The sequence below is a fragment of the Cyprinus carpio genome, chromosome A14, assembly GCF_018340385.1.
Source record: "Cyprinus carpio isolate SPL01 chromosome A14, ASM1834038v1, whole genome shotgun sequence".
Lineage (NCBI taxonomy): Eukaryota > Metazoa > Chordata > Actinopteri > Cypriniformes > Cyprinidae > Cyprinus > Cyprinus carpio.
In genome coordinates, this window is record NC_056585.1 from 15,704,543 (window position 1) to 15,722,098 (window position 17,556).

The window sequence follows — 17,556 nt, forward strand, 5'->3', positions numbered from 1 at the left end:
CATCTCAAATCCTTACAGTGCTACCTGGGTAGCCTACATGTGCCAGAATTCAGCAAAAATTCTGTGACGAAGATACCTGTGATGCTGTCTAGGTAAGGTAGGCAACTTTGGAGGTTTTAAAATCACACCACCATGTTTTCCTTTCTTGTGAGCACAAAATTACGCATAACATTGGTTTTGACTGGTGTAGTGTGTGTGAGAGTGAGTGTGGTCAAGTTTTGCCTACATTGCGTTTGATCCGGGACCAGCCAATGGTCACCCCACAAGGATAAACAGCTGGATAAACATCACTAAACAATGTTTTAATTAAAATGAAAAAAAAAAAAAAAAAAAAGTTGATTTTGAGGGGGAGCGGCGTGAGACAAAAAATGATAGTCATAGAAAGTCCCCAAATGTGTATAATATATATTTACAATATCTAATTGGGGAGTGCTTAGGTATCATAACTTCACAAATAAACAAATTCCATAACTTTGTGGCATTGACTGTATAGTGCCCATAATAATAACAATAGGGGAGTTTATGTCTTTTATGTCTGATTGTAGTTTGTGTTCTCCAGTTTACTACATGGTGTAAGGTTTGTCATACAGTATATGTCACTCAAAAGCAGATAAACCTGATCCAAGATAAACAGCTGCAATGAGATTCAGATCCTCCATGAAAGATATTTATAGATTTGTACTGCTTGGATAACAAATGAAAGTTAAGGGGGGTTAAGGGGAACAGTTGGTCTGCACATAGAACTGATGAGAAGGCTACGCAGTGCATCATGGTTGTATTGATTAGTTGGTTTAACTATAGAAACTCAATTTACTACAATGTTTGATATCAGGGTGCTTCAAAAAAAAAAAAAAAAAAAAAGCGGGTTTTACATTTCAAAATTATGTAATATAAAATTCAAAGGTATTCTCTCTCTGTTGTATAAATCAACCTAAAGCTTAGGTCTTTCACAGCGCCCATTCGGAAAGAGAAAAAGAAAGAAAGAAAAGCCTACTCGTCTGATAAATTGCACTTGCACTGTACTGCCCTGCCCAAGCTTTTGCTACCACGTACACAGCCACGATTCTTCATGTTGACACACAACTATTTCTTCTTTTGGGGCTGTTTATTCATAGATCTATAGATTGCCTTGAGAATGACTTGCAGTAATACGAGTCAATGGCGTCATGCACTCATGATTTTTTGAGGGGGCACGGGGTTGGGGGGGGGGGGGTTGCTGTATAGGGCTCACATCATGCCTGTCATGTGACACAGCAGCCGCAATAGCACTGTATAACTGATATAGCTTACGTTTTATTTTATTTTTTCCTTTTTATTCGAAATATTTCCAACCGTGTTAACTAGGCTATATCAGGAAATATCTCGATTCGCAAACATGTGTAAGTAAATGCGTTTTGCACCAGACTGTTATTTGATCTATAATGGGTGATGGGCAAAGTAGCGTATAGGTATAATATATTAACTACACATAAAAACCTCACTTTTTATTTAAGTACCAGATATGGGTGCCATGCCATAAAATATTTTAATATGACTGACTTTGTATTTAATGTGAATTTAATAACAATGTTGTAAGTTTACTAACATTTCATTTCAGTCTAGCCAGAGTTCAGGCACTCTCAAAAACTCCCATTTAAAATCACTGAAGCTTTTTAAACATGTTGTGAAATGAATTTCTTACTTAGCTACATTCGTACGCACATCTGCACTTTGTTATAATTCATTCAGCGAGCATGTGAACAAAAAAACACCGTGTTTTCAGCGATGATGATCATCTGAAAGTCTCTGATTGGCCATTGCATTCATAAGCTCAACAGAAATCGTGTGTAATTGGTTATAATGCAAGCGCTGTTAAGCACGTCTGTCTCTGGCTCAGCGCTCAGCCAAAGAGCAAACGCAGATTTGAATTTAGCTAGATGCACTTTTTTCAAAACAAACTTCTGTGCACATTATGCATTTTGTTTAATGAAATGATGATGTGAAGGAATGAAAGATATGATTGATTTTGTATTAGATTTGGCTATGAAATATAAATGTGAGTGTGATTGAGGTGTATTTTACAGATAAAGTCATTTTGCGGGGATTGCGTGACCTCACATAAACGGGTATCGAAAGAAAAGAAAACTGGCGATAAATATCCTATTCATGCATGCGTAATTTAGCAAAAACTTTTTTGTTGTTGTTGTAATTTTCATCATCATGCAGGTCTGACATTGTTTTTATACAGAGGCCATCGGTTTTACTTAAATAGTTTTTAACCGTCAAAACCTTTAGTTACATAGCCTACTTTAATTTATTTGAAAACATCTTATAAAACAGTACAGTGTCTGGGGATATATTTTACATCAATTAAAAAACAAGAAAAAGGCAATTTGAAGTTAACATGGTTTTAACATGTAATTGTGAATTACTAATAGTTAAAATAAAAATGCTTTTGTATTTGTGCTAAAAAAGGCATAACACCTCAAGGAACCTGAGACTGAATTTATAATGCTCAATTTCGCTCTTCTCTGTCTTTGTCTCTTCTGAAGTGGTGCTGACCATGTTTAACGTATCAGAGGATCGGGCTCACTGCCCACTGGGCTACTTCCCCTGTGGAAACCTCAGTACCTGTCTTCCTCAGCTTCTTCACTGCAATGGCGTGGATGACTGTGGGAATCAGGCAGATGAGGAGAATTGTGGTTAGTTCAGATTTCCTTCCTGTCTGTCTCTTGTCATTCCCCCCTGTGTGCATTTTTTTCTTTTTTTTACTTTGTACTGTATTATTTGCTTATCCAAAGCTGATTTTTACACTGCCAGTGCCAATATGGGTTACACTGCATGATGCAGATTTCCTTTTATAATACCACACATAGACAGAATAAATATGTTTATTTTTGGTAATTTAATCTGATTGATTGAGCAGCTTTCTAAGAGTGGTGTGATATACCACCCTGTCTATATCGGGTGCGAGCGGTGTGATGTGTATAAAGCAATAAGAATCCATAATCAGTAAACATGCCATGTACTTTTCTGATGTACTCTACCAACTTCGGCGTTACTTCTGAATGGATTTGTAATGTTTTCTGTAATGCATAAAGCATATACAGTGGATGTCCGGTGTAGGACATGTGGATGTCCAGCTCCTGCAGTTTGATAATGAAATATCCAGAGAGATTTAGAGCATGCAGCAATAAAGATCCATATATAACAAGATTTAAGGTATATTGCCGCCCTGTTCTGCTTTTTTCTCTGGTATCTGTTATTCTTCAGTATTTCTCATCTCCTATCCTTTCCTTTTTTTTTTTTTGCATTTCATCTTTTGAAATTTGTGCTTTGTTTCTTCCTTCCAGATTCTGACTATTTCTGCTCCCTTTCTCCACCTCTCTCTCTTTTCTAAATTCTATGACTGTGTGAGATACAACCATGTCAGTTGACTTCATCTCCACTATTGGATTCTGATAATAATGCATAATCAGTCAGACTGAAACAAAGATTTCTGCCATTTTCATCTGTACAAATTGTCATATTTAATTTACCTTCTCATCCATCTCTCTCAGTAAGGGAAAGCCTAGCAGTTAAACAGTTTTATCATCAGACTCCAGTCACAAGCCCAAATTGATTTTTCCCCCCACAGGATTATCTTCTAATAGTCTCAGAGGTATCTGGTTAGAAGGTACTGATGAAGAACCAATTAAGTTGTAATTATCCTCCCACCCCAAAATCAAATAGCATTCCTTGACTTGGTAACAATTGCTAATGATTTTTATATTTTATTTTTTTACAAGACACAGTGTTGTTTACCTTGCATAGATGTAGTAATTTCCAATTGAACTCTCAGTAATCATCTACTCAAGCAATATCACTAACATGTTACAATGGCCCTTTTTGGTTATGTCCGGCAGTTTTGTTAATGTCATACTTGTCAGAAACGTCGTTCGGGGCAACTGTCTCATGGCATCTGTCACAAGCAACCGTATTCAAAACCCAATCTTAAGTGTCACCATTTTGCCCCTACAGGGATTGGCACCGCATTTTAACCTTGTCTTACTTACTTTTGCGTCCTTTGTACAACAGAGAACGGCGGGGGGTGTGGGGGGATTAAGAGGAGTTAGTGTTGGCACCAGACTGTAAAAGGTCAGGACGAAGGGAAATGTCACAGTGTACATAATATCTTAAGACATTTGCTTAGACCTGTGTGTTGAGTCAAGCAGAACAAGACAGACAGGAAGTGAGAGATCCTCTAATGCCTTTCCAAATCCCCGAGATTGGTATTGTGTATGTTTGAGAATCCAGTCCCACCTTTCTGATCGCATTTTGCTTGTCGTAACTGAGTTATCAAAGCCTTTTCAGGGCCAGAAAGGTCACTGTCGGATACCACTGTAAACGATAGGCATGCAATTATCCAGGGCTTAGCATCTGGCATGAAGATGCTTGCTCTCGCTGTTCGGTGAAACTTGGATATAGATGAAACGGCCAAAGTGAACTAAATGATAAGTTGTACTTGAGCTCTCGAAAGATGATAAAAGTATTTTTTTCCAAACTTAGAAAGACGAAGAAAAAGGGCCTTTGAGATTGATAGATAATGAAGTTTTGGATATAAACAATTGAAATCTCTATATAAAGCGAAAGAGTGGAGCAATGTGGCGGGCCCACTTACGCAGTCAATCCTCATTCTGTCTCTCTCTCATGAGGATGAAAAGACAGGGATATGGACACATTTTGACTCTGGGTGACGCCAAACACAAATGAAGCCATTTGTCATTTTTGCCATGAATGCTTTGAACCTCAAGAGCTTTGTCAGATTGTAAATCCGAGTCCCTCAGGAAATTAGCATCTGTCTGTGGACTTATATACATTTTGTCATCGGTAATGGGGTGTAGCTTTGATTTAGCATCATATGAATTTTAGAAATGGAAGTTAGAGCAATGCACCACAGACAGTCATCCATTATGGTGGCGGTTTAGTCTCTACAGCAGTGGTTCCCAAACCTGTCCTGGAGGACCCCTGCCCTGCACATTTTGTATGTCTCCCTAATCAGACACACCCAATTTAGTTCTTGGAGTCTCTACTAATGGGCTGATGAGTGGAATCAGGTGTGTTAGATAAGGGAGACATACAAAAAAATGCAGGGCAGTGAGGCCTCCAGGACAGGTTTGGAAAGCACTGGTGCTTCAGTATCCTAAATCATCTTATATTTCAGTTTTTTTCCTCATTTCAGAGTATTTTATTTTTTTGGAGCCTAAATTGACTTCTGTGTGGCCTTTCTTCTTGTGAATTGAAGTGATTAGATTGTGGTTGTGTTTTGTTAGCTGGAGATAAGACTGGGACCTGTGTTGTTTGGAGGTTAGGATTCTCTCTTAGTTAATCCAGCGAATCGAAAAATATCGCACAAGGCTTTCTTCTGACATATGAGTTTTGCAATTCTAAATAAACAAGCTAACAAACTGCTTTGTCATCCCAACAAGTTTATTAGACCGCAAGTACCTTCAGCAAGTTATGGTGTATTTTATAGTCATTTTTGCTTTTGAGTTTAGCAATACTAATATAATACTCCATAGAACATGTTAATACTCAAGAGTTTCTCTTTTCATAGCATGAGAAATAATGTATTTGTTACTTGTAGTTGTACTTATGTTTTCGTTCTTCAGTGTCAACTGTGTCTCAAGATTCTTTTCCTAAAATGCTATTCATCGTGATGGTTTGGAAAGGTACCGCTTCATATTAAAATCCCTGAGTATTTCGTTCTCTTGTTTACGGTGGAAAATCTGAGCACAGTTTGCGCCATTGTTGACTTCTTTTAAGGAGAATTTAGTTCTTTTTTTCCATGAAAAAAAAAAAAAAAAAAAAAAAAATCTGAGGGAGAAGTGACAATGTCAATCCAAATTTGTCTTTGTTTTTTTGTCAACGAGTAACAATTGATTAGTATTAAAGGGATTTTCTTTGATAGCAAGATCAGCCAACTAATTCATGGTTCTCTAGTTTAAAAGAACCGCACATCAGCAAGGTCTTGATTCACAGTTTGATATGTGACTCCAGGCAACTGCTGAAAATAATTTAGGTCTCTGGATTAAATTGGTTACAGGATTCAGAGAAGCAAATCATCCATTAAGTTCTCGTATGCTGAATGTGTCACTTTTGTTTTGTTTAAGCAAATGAACAAGATGAAATCCTATGCTATCCCTTTGTTTGTTGGACCTACTCGAAAATATGCAAATGCAGTCTGCATTGATTCAGTGGCCATTGATCTTCAGTGGCCATTCATGACAAACCAATTACAGAGTCATTATTAATGAGAAAAAAATAATTACATTTTCATTAGCGGAACTGTAGATATTTACCACCAAGGCTCCACAATCTTGTCATTTTGTGGGGTTGGCAGGTCGGCATATTAAACTGGGCAAAAATTTGTGCCACACTGAAGTACAAACCCTAATCATTTTTTTAGCAACCTGAAACTTCCCCCAATCCAGTGATTAGGTTTCCTCCTCGTGCACAAACATCATTGTCGTTAAGACAGTTCCTTTTAAAACATTTATTTGGTTCCAAGTCTCATTGAAACTTGCAGTTTTTTTTTCACAAGCGCCTTCCAGTTTTGCGTTGCATTATGCATCAAACCTATCCTGTGAAATGAACTGTGTGAGGTCTATGAATGGGTGCCGGAATTATAAGCCAAAGACACTTATATTTAAAAAACAGGCAAGAGGGGTTTTTTTGTACTGCCGCTTTAACAAAGATGATATTGCTAATGTAAGAATTGATTAGCTGTGTCTGTTAGCTAGACCATAAAACCTTGGTCACACCCCACCAGTTCCTTCCAGGATTTTTATTGGAAAGTGATCACACATTATTAACCGTCTGTGGTCAATTTCAATGCACTAAAACATAATGAAAAAGCAAGTGAGAAAAAATAATAATGTGCATTTGCCTGATCGATCGACGATCTATTCCATCCTGTGTCCATATGTATCTGTCCTGTCCCACTCTATGGTGCTGATCACGGTCCGCATCATCTTCAGTCATTACCAAATGTTTTGCACAGTGATATGTTGTTTGCAAAGTTTGCTGCTTCACGCTAAATTATAAATTATTTTTCCCCATTTCTATATGATATACTGACAAAAACAAGTTTTAAAAAAGGTATTTTTATTAAAAAAAAAAAAAAAAAAATCTATAGTTTTTGGTTTACAACATATTTCAAATATTTAGGGTGTTGACCCTGTGTTCTTCATAACCCCCCGGCAGTTCGCTCTGGCATGCTGGATATTAGCTCGCTTCCGGGGCCAAATCCTGATGGATGACGATTCATTCTTACCTTACTAGTTTCACAATTTGTAGGCTCCTGCTTGCCCACCTAATGGGCGCTTTTTGAGCACTGATCCCTGACAATAAGTTCTCTATGGGACTGAGATCCGGGAGTTGCCTGGCCACAAGATCCAAGATTTCAATGTAATTATCTACTAGCCACTTCTTTATCACTCTTGCTTGGGACATGGTGCTCCATCATGCTGGAAAATTCACAGTCAGTCCACCAAATTGCTCATGGATCACTTGGAAAAGTTACTCTTGCAGGGACATTTTGATACCATTCTTTATTCTTGCTGGCCGTGTTTTTGAGTTTAGAATTAATGAGAGAGAGCCCACTCACCCCCTTGGTTGAAAAGGCAACCCCACACATGGATGGTCTCAGGTGCTTTACTGTTGGCATGTCACAGGACTCAAAAAAGAACAAATGAAAGCATTCAATAACTTTCTTCTCCAAGCAATTGATTTTCCAGATGTCCCAAACAGTCGGAAGGGAGCTTCAGAGAAAATAACTTTGCACCAGTCTTCTGCTGTCCAACCTGTGTACTTTCCTGCACGAATTTCAGTCTGTCCTTGAACATTTTTCTTGGAGAGAAGTGGCTTCTTTGCTGCCCGTCTTTGACACATGAAAGGCCGTTGTCCAAAAGTCTTGGCCTCACTGTGCTGGTGCAGATGCTCTCACACCAACCTGCTGCCATTCCTGAGCTCTGCACTGCTTGGTGACACGACTCTGTAGTGGACTCCGCAAGAGGAGACGGTCATGGCGCTTGCTGGACACTCTGGGACATCCTGAAGCCTTCTTCACTGCAGTCGAACCTCTCTCTCTTGATGATCAGATAAATGGCTCTTTCCAGGGTGCAATATTCTTTGTAGCAATTTTCTTGCATGTGAGACCATTTTTGATGCAGCCATGATGATGACTGCGCACGGTGGTTCTTTGTAGGTAACCATTGAAGCATCGCACCATGATTGGAAGTGCTTCTTCCCTCCTTCTATAGCAATCAGTCTGCTCTAACAATCTAATTAGTATGATAGTGATTTCACTAGTACTCATTCACATCTCTTTCACATGTGCTGCTGATATTATTAGTCATTTAATGTTAGCCGGTCATTTTGTGACAGGATCAAAAAAACAGTGAAATTGTTTTTTTTTGTGGTGTGTGTTTGTGAAAATTATTATTTAAAATGCATCTGATCACTCTCTTCACAATAATATAGAAGCAATGTGAATGAAGACCACAACGGCTTAAGCAGCAAACTTTGCAAAACACAATATTTATGTCACTGCCAAAAACTATGTATCTATCGCTCTCTCTGTCATCAGTTGTAGCTGAGTGAGACATCTCTTTTTTTTGCTTCTTCATTGCACTACATGTAGAGTCTTTTGAAGTATGTCTTGTTACATAAAATAAAAGTGTAATATATCTTCATGCAGTATGCATGTTTTGCTTATTTTTAGCCCTACATGGATAGAAAAATACAACATAGAAATTATATAATTAAGTTTATGCAAATGCATTGCTTTAACATTTACAAACTGTTCACATTTGTTATTCAGGTATGCTATGAGTGTGCAGTAGTTCATAGAGAGGGGGCAGATGAATAATGCATTATATATTTTAAAATAGATCTTCCTAATGAAACATAATCAGAAAGTTAAATTAAGATGTCTCACTCATCTAGTATTCTTGAAGCAGTATTAACAGTTTTTTTTTTTTTTAAGCAACATAAACATACATTTTGCAGGTATTTTTAGAGACCGTTTTTATTAAAGCAGACATGAATGAATTAATAAACTGAAATAGATGATCTAACTTGGGGAGTTATCAAATTGCCATTGACACTGGCAAAGACATCACATCATCAAAGACATGAGGCATTCCTGCTAATTTCAGGCCAGATCCACACCTGCTGCTCTCTTCTTGTACAGATATATGTTATCTAAAACTGGCTAATGTAGTAATTTAGCATTTAATGAATAAATTGTGACTTCATAAGCTCAGTGGGAATTCAAAGATTTTTGTCTTAAAATAGCAAGACCTGGAGGGAATATTTGAAATATTTTAATGTTCACAAAAGCTTTTGACTCTACAAGTGACCGACCCTATCATCCAGAACTTTGTTTATGAATTTAAGATAGTTTTGATGAAATATGTATCAAAGAGTATATCTTAGTTAATAAGACCATTTTGTTTAAATCAAGAAGAAAGTGTTTAATAAAACATTAAAGATCTTAAGTCTTAATCTTATTCTTAATCAAAAGATCTTAATCTTGTGAGCTTAATGGGACGTGGAGATGATTAATTATTTATCTAAACAGATTAATGCTTTTTTTCTGCACCTAGACATGGTATGATTAATTTTTTTAAGCAGTATGAGCTTCTGCAGCAAAAAAAAGAAAAAGTAAAAATGTGCAACTTGATCTCATTAGTATTCATTATTCGTATATGTTATATTCATTTTAAAAGCACACATACATCTTTATATTTGTATAAATTACATTCAGTAAAAAGTATCAGCTTCCAAAAATATAAACACTTTTTACTTGTGTAATTTAAAACCCTAACCCTAACAGATTTTTCAGAATCCTTTGATGTTCGTAGAATAATAAATTGTAAAATTACAATTATGTTGTCACATTTTGAGCTACACAATAGTAATAGTGCATGTGACCGTTTCTACCTCTCTTTATTTGTATATTTGTAATCTCTATCAATGTATCTTAGGCTAGAGTTTTGAGATGCATTGGAAAGAAACACACATAACTCTGTCTAGTTTGGATTTCACACTGTCATTATAATTTAGAAAACTGGAATATGACATTGAGCGACTTGAATGAGTAGAATGAATATGAAAATACACTGCAAACCTTAATGACTGTTTCAAAGTTGCATCGACCAGTTTATTTTTTATCGCTTCAAGCTTATGTTTATCTTATTGGGGGTGACGATCATTTGGTGTTGATCTGCAGGGGTTTTGGAATTGACATGATTTACATCTGTACATCAGAGAAGGAGTTTAAACATAAACAGTGTGATCTGTGACTACCCAGTAGTGGCGAATGGGGGAATATGTGTTTCTGCTGTATTTTTTGAACCGTTCTGAGTTCACTGGTGATTGAGAGGTCCAGCGGGAAATCTTTGACAGAATTCATCAAGACAGAGGGAACAAGCTGAGGATGAAACCGTAAAGATTAGAGTGAGATGTCTTAATCATGTATCTGTTATCTCTATCTCTGGATTCCAACATACTTAGAAGAAGAAGACGATAAGCCAGGCATCCCTGCTTCCTTTATAACAGCAAGAGTCTGGTAAAATTCCTTCAAATTGAGATTTCTCATTTAGAATTTCCTTCCAATTTTCAGTTTGAAGTATTGCAAGGTATGTAAAGTACACCACTGTTCAAAAGTTTGAGGATGGTATGTATTTTAAATGTTTTTGAAAAAGTCTCTGCCTTCTGTTTTCTATTTTGTAAGGATGGATTTTACCAAACTGAATTCAAGATTCCTATCTTGTAATAAAATAATAAAATAATCTAATCTGAAGAGAGGATCTACGAGAAAGAGCACAGGATAACAGCTGGCCCCAGTCTCATCTCTTCCCCCCATGTCAAGTTCCTGACTCCTCACTCCCTCTCCTTCCCCTCAGGTCTTAGTAAAAGTCATGCAGATTTCACAAATCTATTGTTTTAAGCTGTTTTATGTGTGGACATTTTAAATAGGGTGCGACTGGTAAGATGGTTTCACTCTCGCATCAACAGAACAGGCAAGAATAAAGGCCCTGATATACTTCAAATGAAATCAAAGAACGAACTGATATGACGTCATTTTGAACAAAATCAGGCAGAAACGAAGTTCGTTTTGAGTTTGTTTCGGCAGTCCAAACAGCTGACCAAAGCGAACTTTCTGGGGTAGTTTGTTTGGCTCCTAAACACCTTTGATCTTCCATTGGTCCGTGGCGGTTATGCAATCGGTGAGTGTTCTGAAACTCGACCTTCTTTGACATGCAATTTTTTTTCCCCGGTATGTTTCTCATTCAAGGGAGGTCAGGCAAGAGAGTACAATATCTCCGGCCTAGTCACTAGCAACATGAATACGCTGGGCGTGTTGAATAGCTGAGCTGGGCACACAAATATATCCGCACCAGTACGATCGCTCCTGGAGAGACTTGAAAGATTCAGAGAAAGCATTTAATTCCTAGAAAGAAATTGCAATGAAGCTTGGTGCTGACGACCTGGAGTTATGCAAAAAGTGACGCAGAGAAACATCCGAGACAAGTTTTCCAAAGCCATGAAAAAGAATGAAAGGAAAGAGTAAGATATAAGGTAGCAAGTACCAAATACTGTACATGTTTCAAAATAAATGTTACACCATACTGTTGCTGCTGTTGTTTTTCTTTCAATAAGCAAATTTAAAGGGTATACGGTAAATGAAATGCCAAACGAACATACAACTATAATAAATGTTCTTATCAAAAGTAAATCATGACACCACATAAAATATAAAAAGGGGTAAAACATTTGTCCTGTTCTACAAAATAAATGAAAACACTAATAAAATAACATAACAAACTGACTCCAAACAATTTTTTTTCCACATCATGCTAAAGTTTTCAGATTATGGGCCATTCACACTTAAAGACTGATATGGAAATGGAATGGTTCTTTTGTATTGCAAAACATGCTACTTGACTCGAAACTGCTGCTAATCATTATTCTTTTGTCTATAATATTCTGACCATTGGTGTCCGTCTCATACCTAGATTGCCTACACTTCATCATTTCATCGTTGTTGTGTTTAGGGGATACATGCAAGCGTCGCGAGTCATGTTTACATTAATCTGGGTGTCAGAATGTTCGAAAACAGTATACCGCCATTTCAAACTTCTTTTTGTCCCATAATGAAGAACGAAAATAAACTTTGTTTGAAGTATACTAGGGCCTTAAAGAAAACAAAACCTGTTCTTCTGATGTGGAGATGCCCCAATAAAGATATTTGATAACCATTTGGCTATCATCCCCAAAACTAGGTTTGGCACCTTTTGGGCACGAGATTTGGGTGCTAAATGCTTATAGTCCTTTTGTTAGATTTGGGATATTTAAAGAGATTTGGCATACCACTCAGGGAAGCATCTGTATCCAGAACTTCCCACACAATTTTGGTGTGTCTCTATTGCTATTGCCAGGTATGCTGAATTTTATTATGATATATAATATATATATATATATATATATATATATATATATATATATATATATATATATATATATATAAATAATAATCTTTTATAACATCATAAATGTCTTTACTGTCACTTTTGCTCATTTTAATGCATTCTTTCTGATTATAGGTAAAAAGAAATCGTACTCACCCAAAACTTTTGAACTGAATTCTATAGAACTGAAAAGTGTTATCACAACTTTTTACCAAATAGCATTTACATTTTTTTTTTCAAAGAATGTTATGCATGTTTATAACCTTTACTTCAGTTGCAAGCGAAGGGTTCACTATGATCTAAGGTCACAGAACAGCAGTTGAAACCAGCAGTGATGTTAGCTTTGACTTTGGCATTTGTCCCTGGAGAAAAAAAAAAAAAAAAAAAAAAAGCTGCAGTGACGTGAATAAGGCTAATGTGTTAAAGTTAACACAGTGGAAGGTGTCACAGTTCTAAAGTGAAAGTGATTTTTATCGCTGTAAATTCATAGTGCATTCCATACACCAAAACTAAGGTCAATAAGTTATTTTTTTATTTATTTTTTTATGGAAAGAATGTAATACTTTTATTGAGCAAGAATGCATTAAATTAAAAGTATCAGTAAAGAAATTGAATATTATAAAATGTTTTAAAATTAATTCAGTTTCTTCTGAACTTTCTATTCATCAAAGAATCATGAAAAAAGTATAATGGTTTCCATAAAAACATTAAGCAGGTTTCCACAAACATTTTAATCAGCAGTTTCCACAAACATTGTGCCAAGTCAGCATATTAGAATGATTTTTAAAGGATCATGTGAGACTGAAGACTGGAGTAATGATGCTGAAAATTTAGCTTTTCCATTACAGGAATAAATTACATTTTAAAATATATTAAAATAGAAAACATTTGTAACACAATATAATATAATATAATTAATATATATAATATAATATAATATAATATAATATAATATATTATATAATATAATATAATATCAATATAATATAATATAATATCTATATAATATAATATAATAATTCAAAGTGTTACTGTTTTTACTATATTTTTTATCAAATAAGTGTAGCCTTGGTGAGCAGAAGAGATGTCTTTCAAAAACATTATAAGACCTTACCGACCCCATTTTTTTGAAAAATGGTAGTGTACTTGTAGAAATAATACAATAATTTTGCGTGAGAAAAAGACCAACTAGAAGTCATTCGTTTCAGTATCCATTGAAATTTTTCATTTTTCACTGTAATATATATATATATTGCAGAAATACAGCAGAAAGTACATGTATATTGATGCTGCAGAAATTTAATTTTTTTTGGTGCACTATTTCTTTAATTCATTTGTGTCTAAGCATTGTTTACTAACACTTTCTCAGTAGCCTTTGGCACACATTCTTGCCAGCATCATGAAGCACTGATCTATGGCTTAAGAAAGAAATGATTGAATGTGGTGAGGGCATTTGTCATGTACAGGAACATCTACTGACTAACACAGCTGTGTCATAATTAGTCCGAGCCTCAGTATGTGGAACAGAGTGCATGTCAAGACTTTTCATAGGGGCACATTAATTATAGTTATCTTTCTCATCTTGCGTTTTTTGAAAGCTGCCATTTCATGTTTCTCATCATCTTTCGGTTGGCCCTAGAAAAAAACCTTGTCAAACTTAGAAACCCATCAAACAGGGAGAGAAAGTAGAGGGACGTCTTTGTTTAAAATTGGCCCAGATTGAGGGAGGGCACCTAATTTTCTTTCTGCTGTCTAATGGTCCCATAATTTTCTCATCATTTAGTAGGTAAACGAGGGTATTGAAATGAAAGGTTGGGTAGATTGGAGTACTGAAAATGTTCCTCTGGCACTCTTTATACATTCTGGACAAACTTTTTGTCCCTTGCAATGAAGTCTTAGCTCTCAAAGCAATTAAAAACATGGTAAAAGTCTTAAGGAATTATTGTTTCTGTCCCTCAAAGCTAAAAGCCTCCAAGGTTGATAGTTTAGGAAAAGATGCACTTTTCATATTTTTCAGTCCTATTGTAATGTTTTTTAAACTTATTTGTTTCAAATTCTTTTGAGCTTTCTATTCATCATGGTTTGCACAAAAACATTAAGCAGCACAACTATAATAATAATAATATAATAAGATAATAATAAGAAATGTTCCTAAAGCACCAAAATCAATGTTGTTAAGGATGATTTTTTGAAAGATGATGTGACAAAAAGATGATGTGAGACTGGAGTAATGACTTCTGGAAAATACAGCTTTGCCATCAAAGAAAATTCTACCAAAGAGAATTTTTATATATATATATATCTCTTTCAAAAACATTCTTACCACCCTCAAACTTTAGTGTGTCACACATGTTTTTATAATGTAGCATCAGCCCAATCAGTTCTGGTTAAGAAGAACTTCAGTACATTTAGAGCTTTCAGGGGCAAATTTTAGGTAATATCTTCAATAGTTTCTCTCCTAAACTCAAAAACTGTGTCAAATTGTTTAGTTGTTTTCCCTAGTCTTTGTGCCCCTGTTTTCAAACAGGCTGGCTGTGTCTGAAACTGAAGGCAGTTGCCAGTCAGTCAGTCAGACAGTGTTTTTATATAAAGGTTCCTCTTAAGGATTCAGACAGTTTTGCAAAGCAAGAGAACTTTAGACTAAGACATATATTTAGTAACTACAATGGTTTTATTTGTCTGTGGAAATTTAATCACACATTGAAAAAACTTTATAAATACATTTTCTGATGGCAATTTTCTTTTTTTTTTTTCCGCCAGCTGTTGCATGCACAGAATTGTTGGATATCATAGGCAGTGAAGGATACAGCCATGCTACTTTAAAATAACCAGATTATAGTAATTTAGTAGACAGGATGCTATGAAAACATTGAATTCAGTCATGTCATGATGTCTTCCTACCATCCTATGTTGCCCTGAAGGTCACATTTTAAGGTTTCTGTTTTGGCAACTGTCTAGTTTTAGACAGTGTATTGAATTATTCAAGAACGCTGACTAATTCTGTCTCATTATTAATAAAGCATACAATAGTCTTATTGAGTTCAAAGCGCTGGACTTAGAAAAAAATATTTTCCAAATCCCAAATCATTTAAAACATTTTAATTAAGTAAAAAATATTTTAATCTTGAGCCTTCTTAGTTGTCTTATGAAAATCTTATTTTGCAGAAGTTTAAAATTCTCAAACTTTGCAAAGCCTAATAATAATAATTATAATGTAAATGATAACATATTTTGATCCATTTATCAACAGTGGCAGAAGTTTGTCTTAATTTTGTGATTGGAGACCCCAACGATTATCATTTATTTATTTCAATAGGTTTTAAAACCCATCTTTAAACAAATGTAAATACAAAGTTCTTTCATGAAACTCTAGATGGCGCAGGGCCGCAAGCTATATCCCAATCTGATATAATTACATCATCATCCACATGGCACAGCTGATTGGTTTCTTTTTGCATCAGCAGCAAATAAGCTTGCTGTTTCATCATTTAAATACTTGGCTTGTGCTTGCTGTAGGCAGTAGCAGTTTGCAGCATGGTTCAGAAACCCTCCACCTTCCCCAGCTCCACCTGTATAGATCTTCTACAGGGGTGGTTTTCATGTATGTTATACATGGGGGTTATTTTATATATGGTGTGTGTGCAGCAGCAGTATTTCTTACATGCTCGCAGCAGCGTAGCAGATCTATTTTGCCAAACACATTAACATTGCTGTGTATATTAACATGCTAAACTCTCTGACAGTTGTCATGACAGAAATGCTATTCTTTGACTTCAAAGAACATGATTAAACTAATAACAGGTTCTTCTTCTCAGGTCTGGTTACCTTTTTCTTTTGAAGTCTTTAAGCTGTGAAGCATCAGTGCTGCCAGATAAGTCAATGGATGTGAAAAAAATTCTGAACTTGAAGTGGATTAAAGTAATTAGGTAAAATGTATAGTAATCTATATATTGCATTTATCAAGTCGAAAGCTACAGTCATGTGCTATTATAAAATGCTCCACGACAGGTGCACCACGGGAATGTAGTGGCCATGTCACATCAATCTTGCTCTTAGAAAGGTCATTTGTGAGCAAAAACCATGTTTATGTAGTAGTGAGTGCGGTGACACATTCTGTGAAGACAGCACTTGGCTGTTATGCTGTGACATGCTCACATTTTTTCTTAGATTTGAACCCCCAGAGTTATATGTGCTTATGTGTTATATGTGTGTTATGAAATGGATGGCTTGTGAACTCAGATATTTACAGAATGCCCAGCTGGATGAATTTGTCATATAAGAGTGACACAATATGACAGTGACAGTATATCATATATTTTGTGCAGCTTGTAAATGCATGAACCTTTTCTGTTGGCTTATTGAAGACTGCATGTGTGAAATGTGACAGGAACACATCGTTACTGCAGATTGAAGCGCATCCAGGACAAGAACGAGTGTTTTGCAGTAAAAAAGAAGACAATATATCACAAACTCAGACTCGTTCATGACCCAGAAAAATTATGAAAATGTGTTCTCATCTCATGCAACAACAGTAGAAGTGGTTTAGTCAAAACGCTGCATCTGTAACTGCAGGAGAGGATAATCTATGAGCTGTAAGTTTCCCACTGACATGTTGCAAGCTTTATTTAGCATCACGAAACTGACAACATATGAAATAATCTAGGTCACATACGCTAAATAATTATGTTTTGATGTCACTACAGGAAAAAAAAAAAAAAAAAAAAAAAAATAACCTGATTTATTAATATAAAGTCATGTACACACAATTTACATGCATTGTCAGTTACTGACGTGCATGTGGGTGGGGATGGTTATTTTAATAAGCTGATATTTGTGAGTTATCACCTTATTGGTGTGCTCATTGATTTAATCTTCAAGGTACCCAGACAGGTTATTCTTTCAATAAGCCTAATCGATATTAAAAAGTTTTTTAAAAGATTCTACATGTACTGTATAAGGGATGAAAGCTGTCTGTGGTCTTTGTAGCAATAAAACACTATATATTTATGTATTTAAATAGTAATTACTTATAAATGCAGGCAGTAGACAGCTCGCTAAG

General features: G+C 35.7%; 1 protein-coding gene across 1 annotated transcript in view; it reads left to right on the top strand.

The window, feature by feature from the left end:
• Positions 1-2,500: 2,500 nt before the first annotated feature.
• LOC109067980 (relaxin receptor 1-like) overlaps positions 2,501-17,556 on the top strand; it is a gene marked incomplete at its 5' end in the record, with an annotated part of 41,536 nt that continues 26,480 nt past the window's right edge. Inside the window, one exon of the mRNA XM_042770537.1 lies at positions 2,501-2,681. Within this exon, the coding sequence (XP_042626471.1) occupies positions 2,501-2,681 (181 nt within the window). The remainder of the gene's footprint in view (positions 2,682-17,556) is intronic.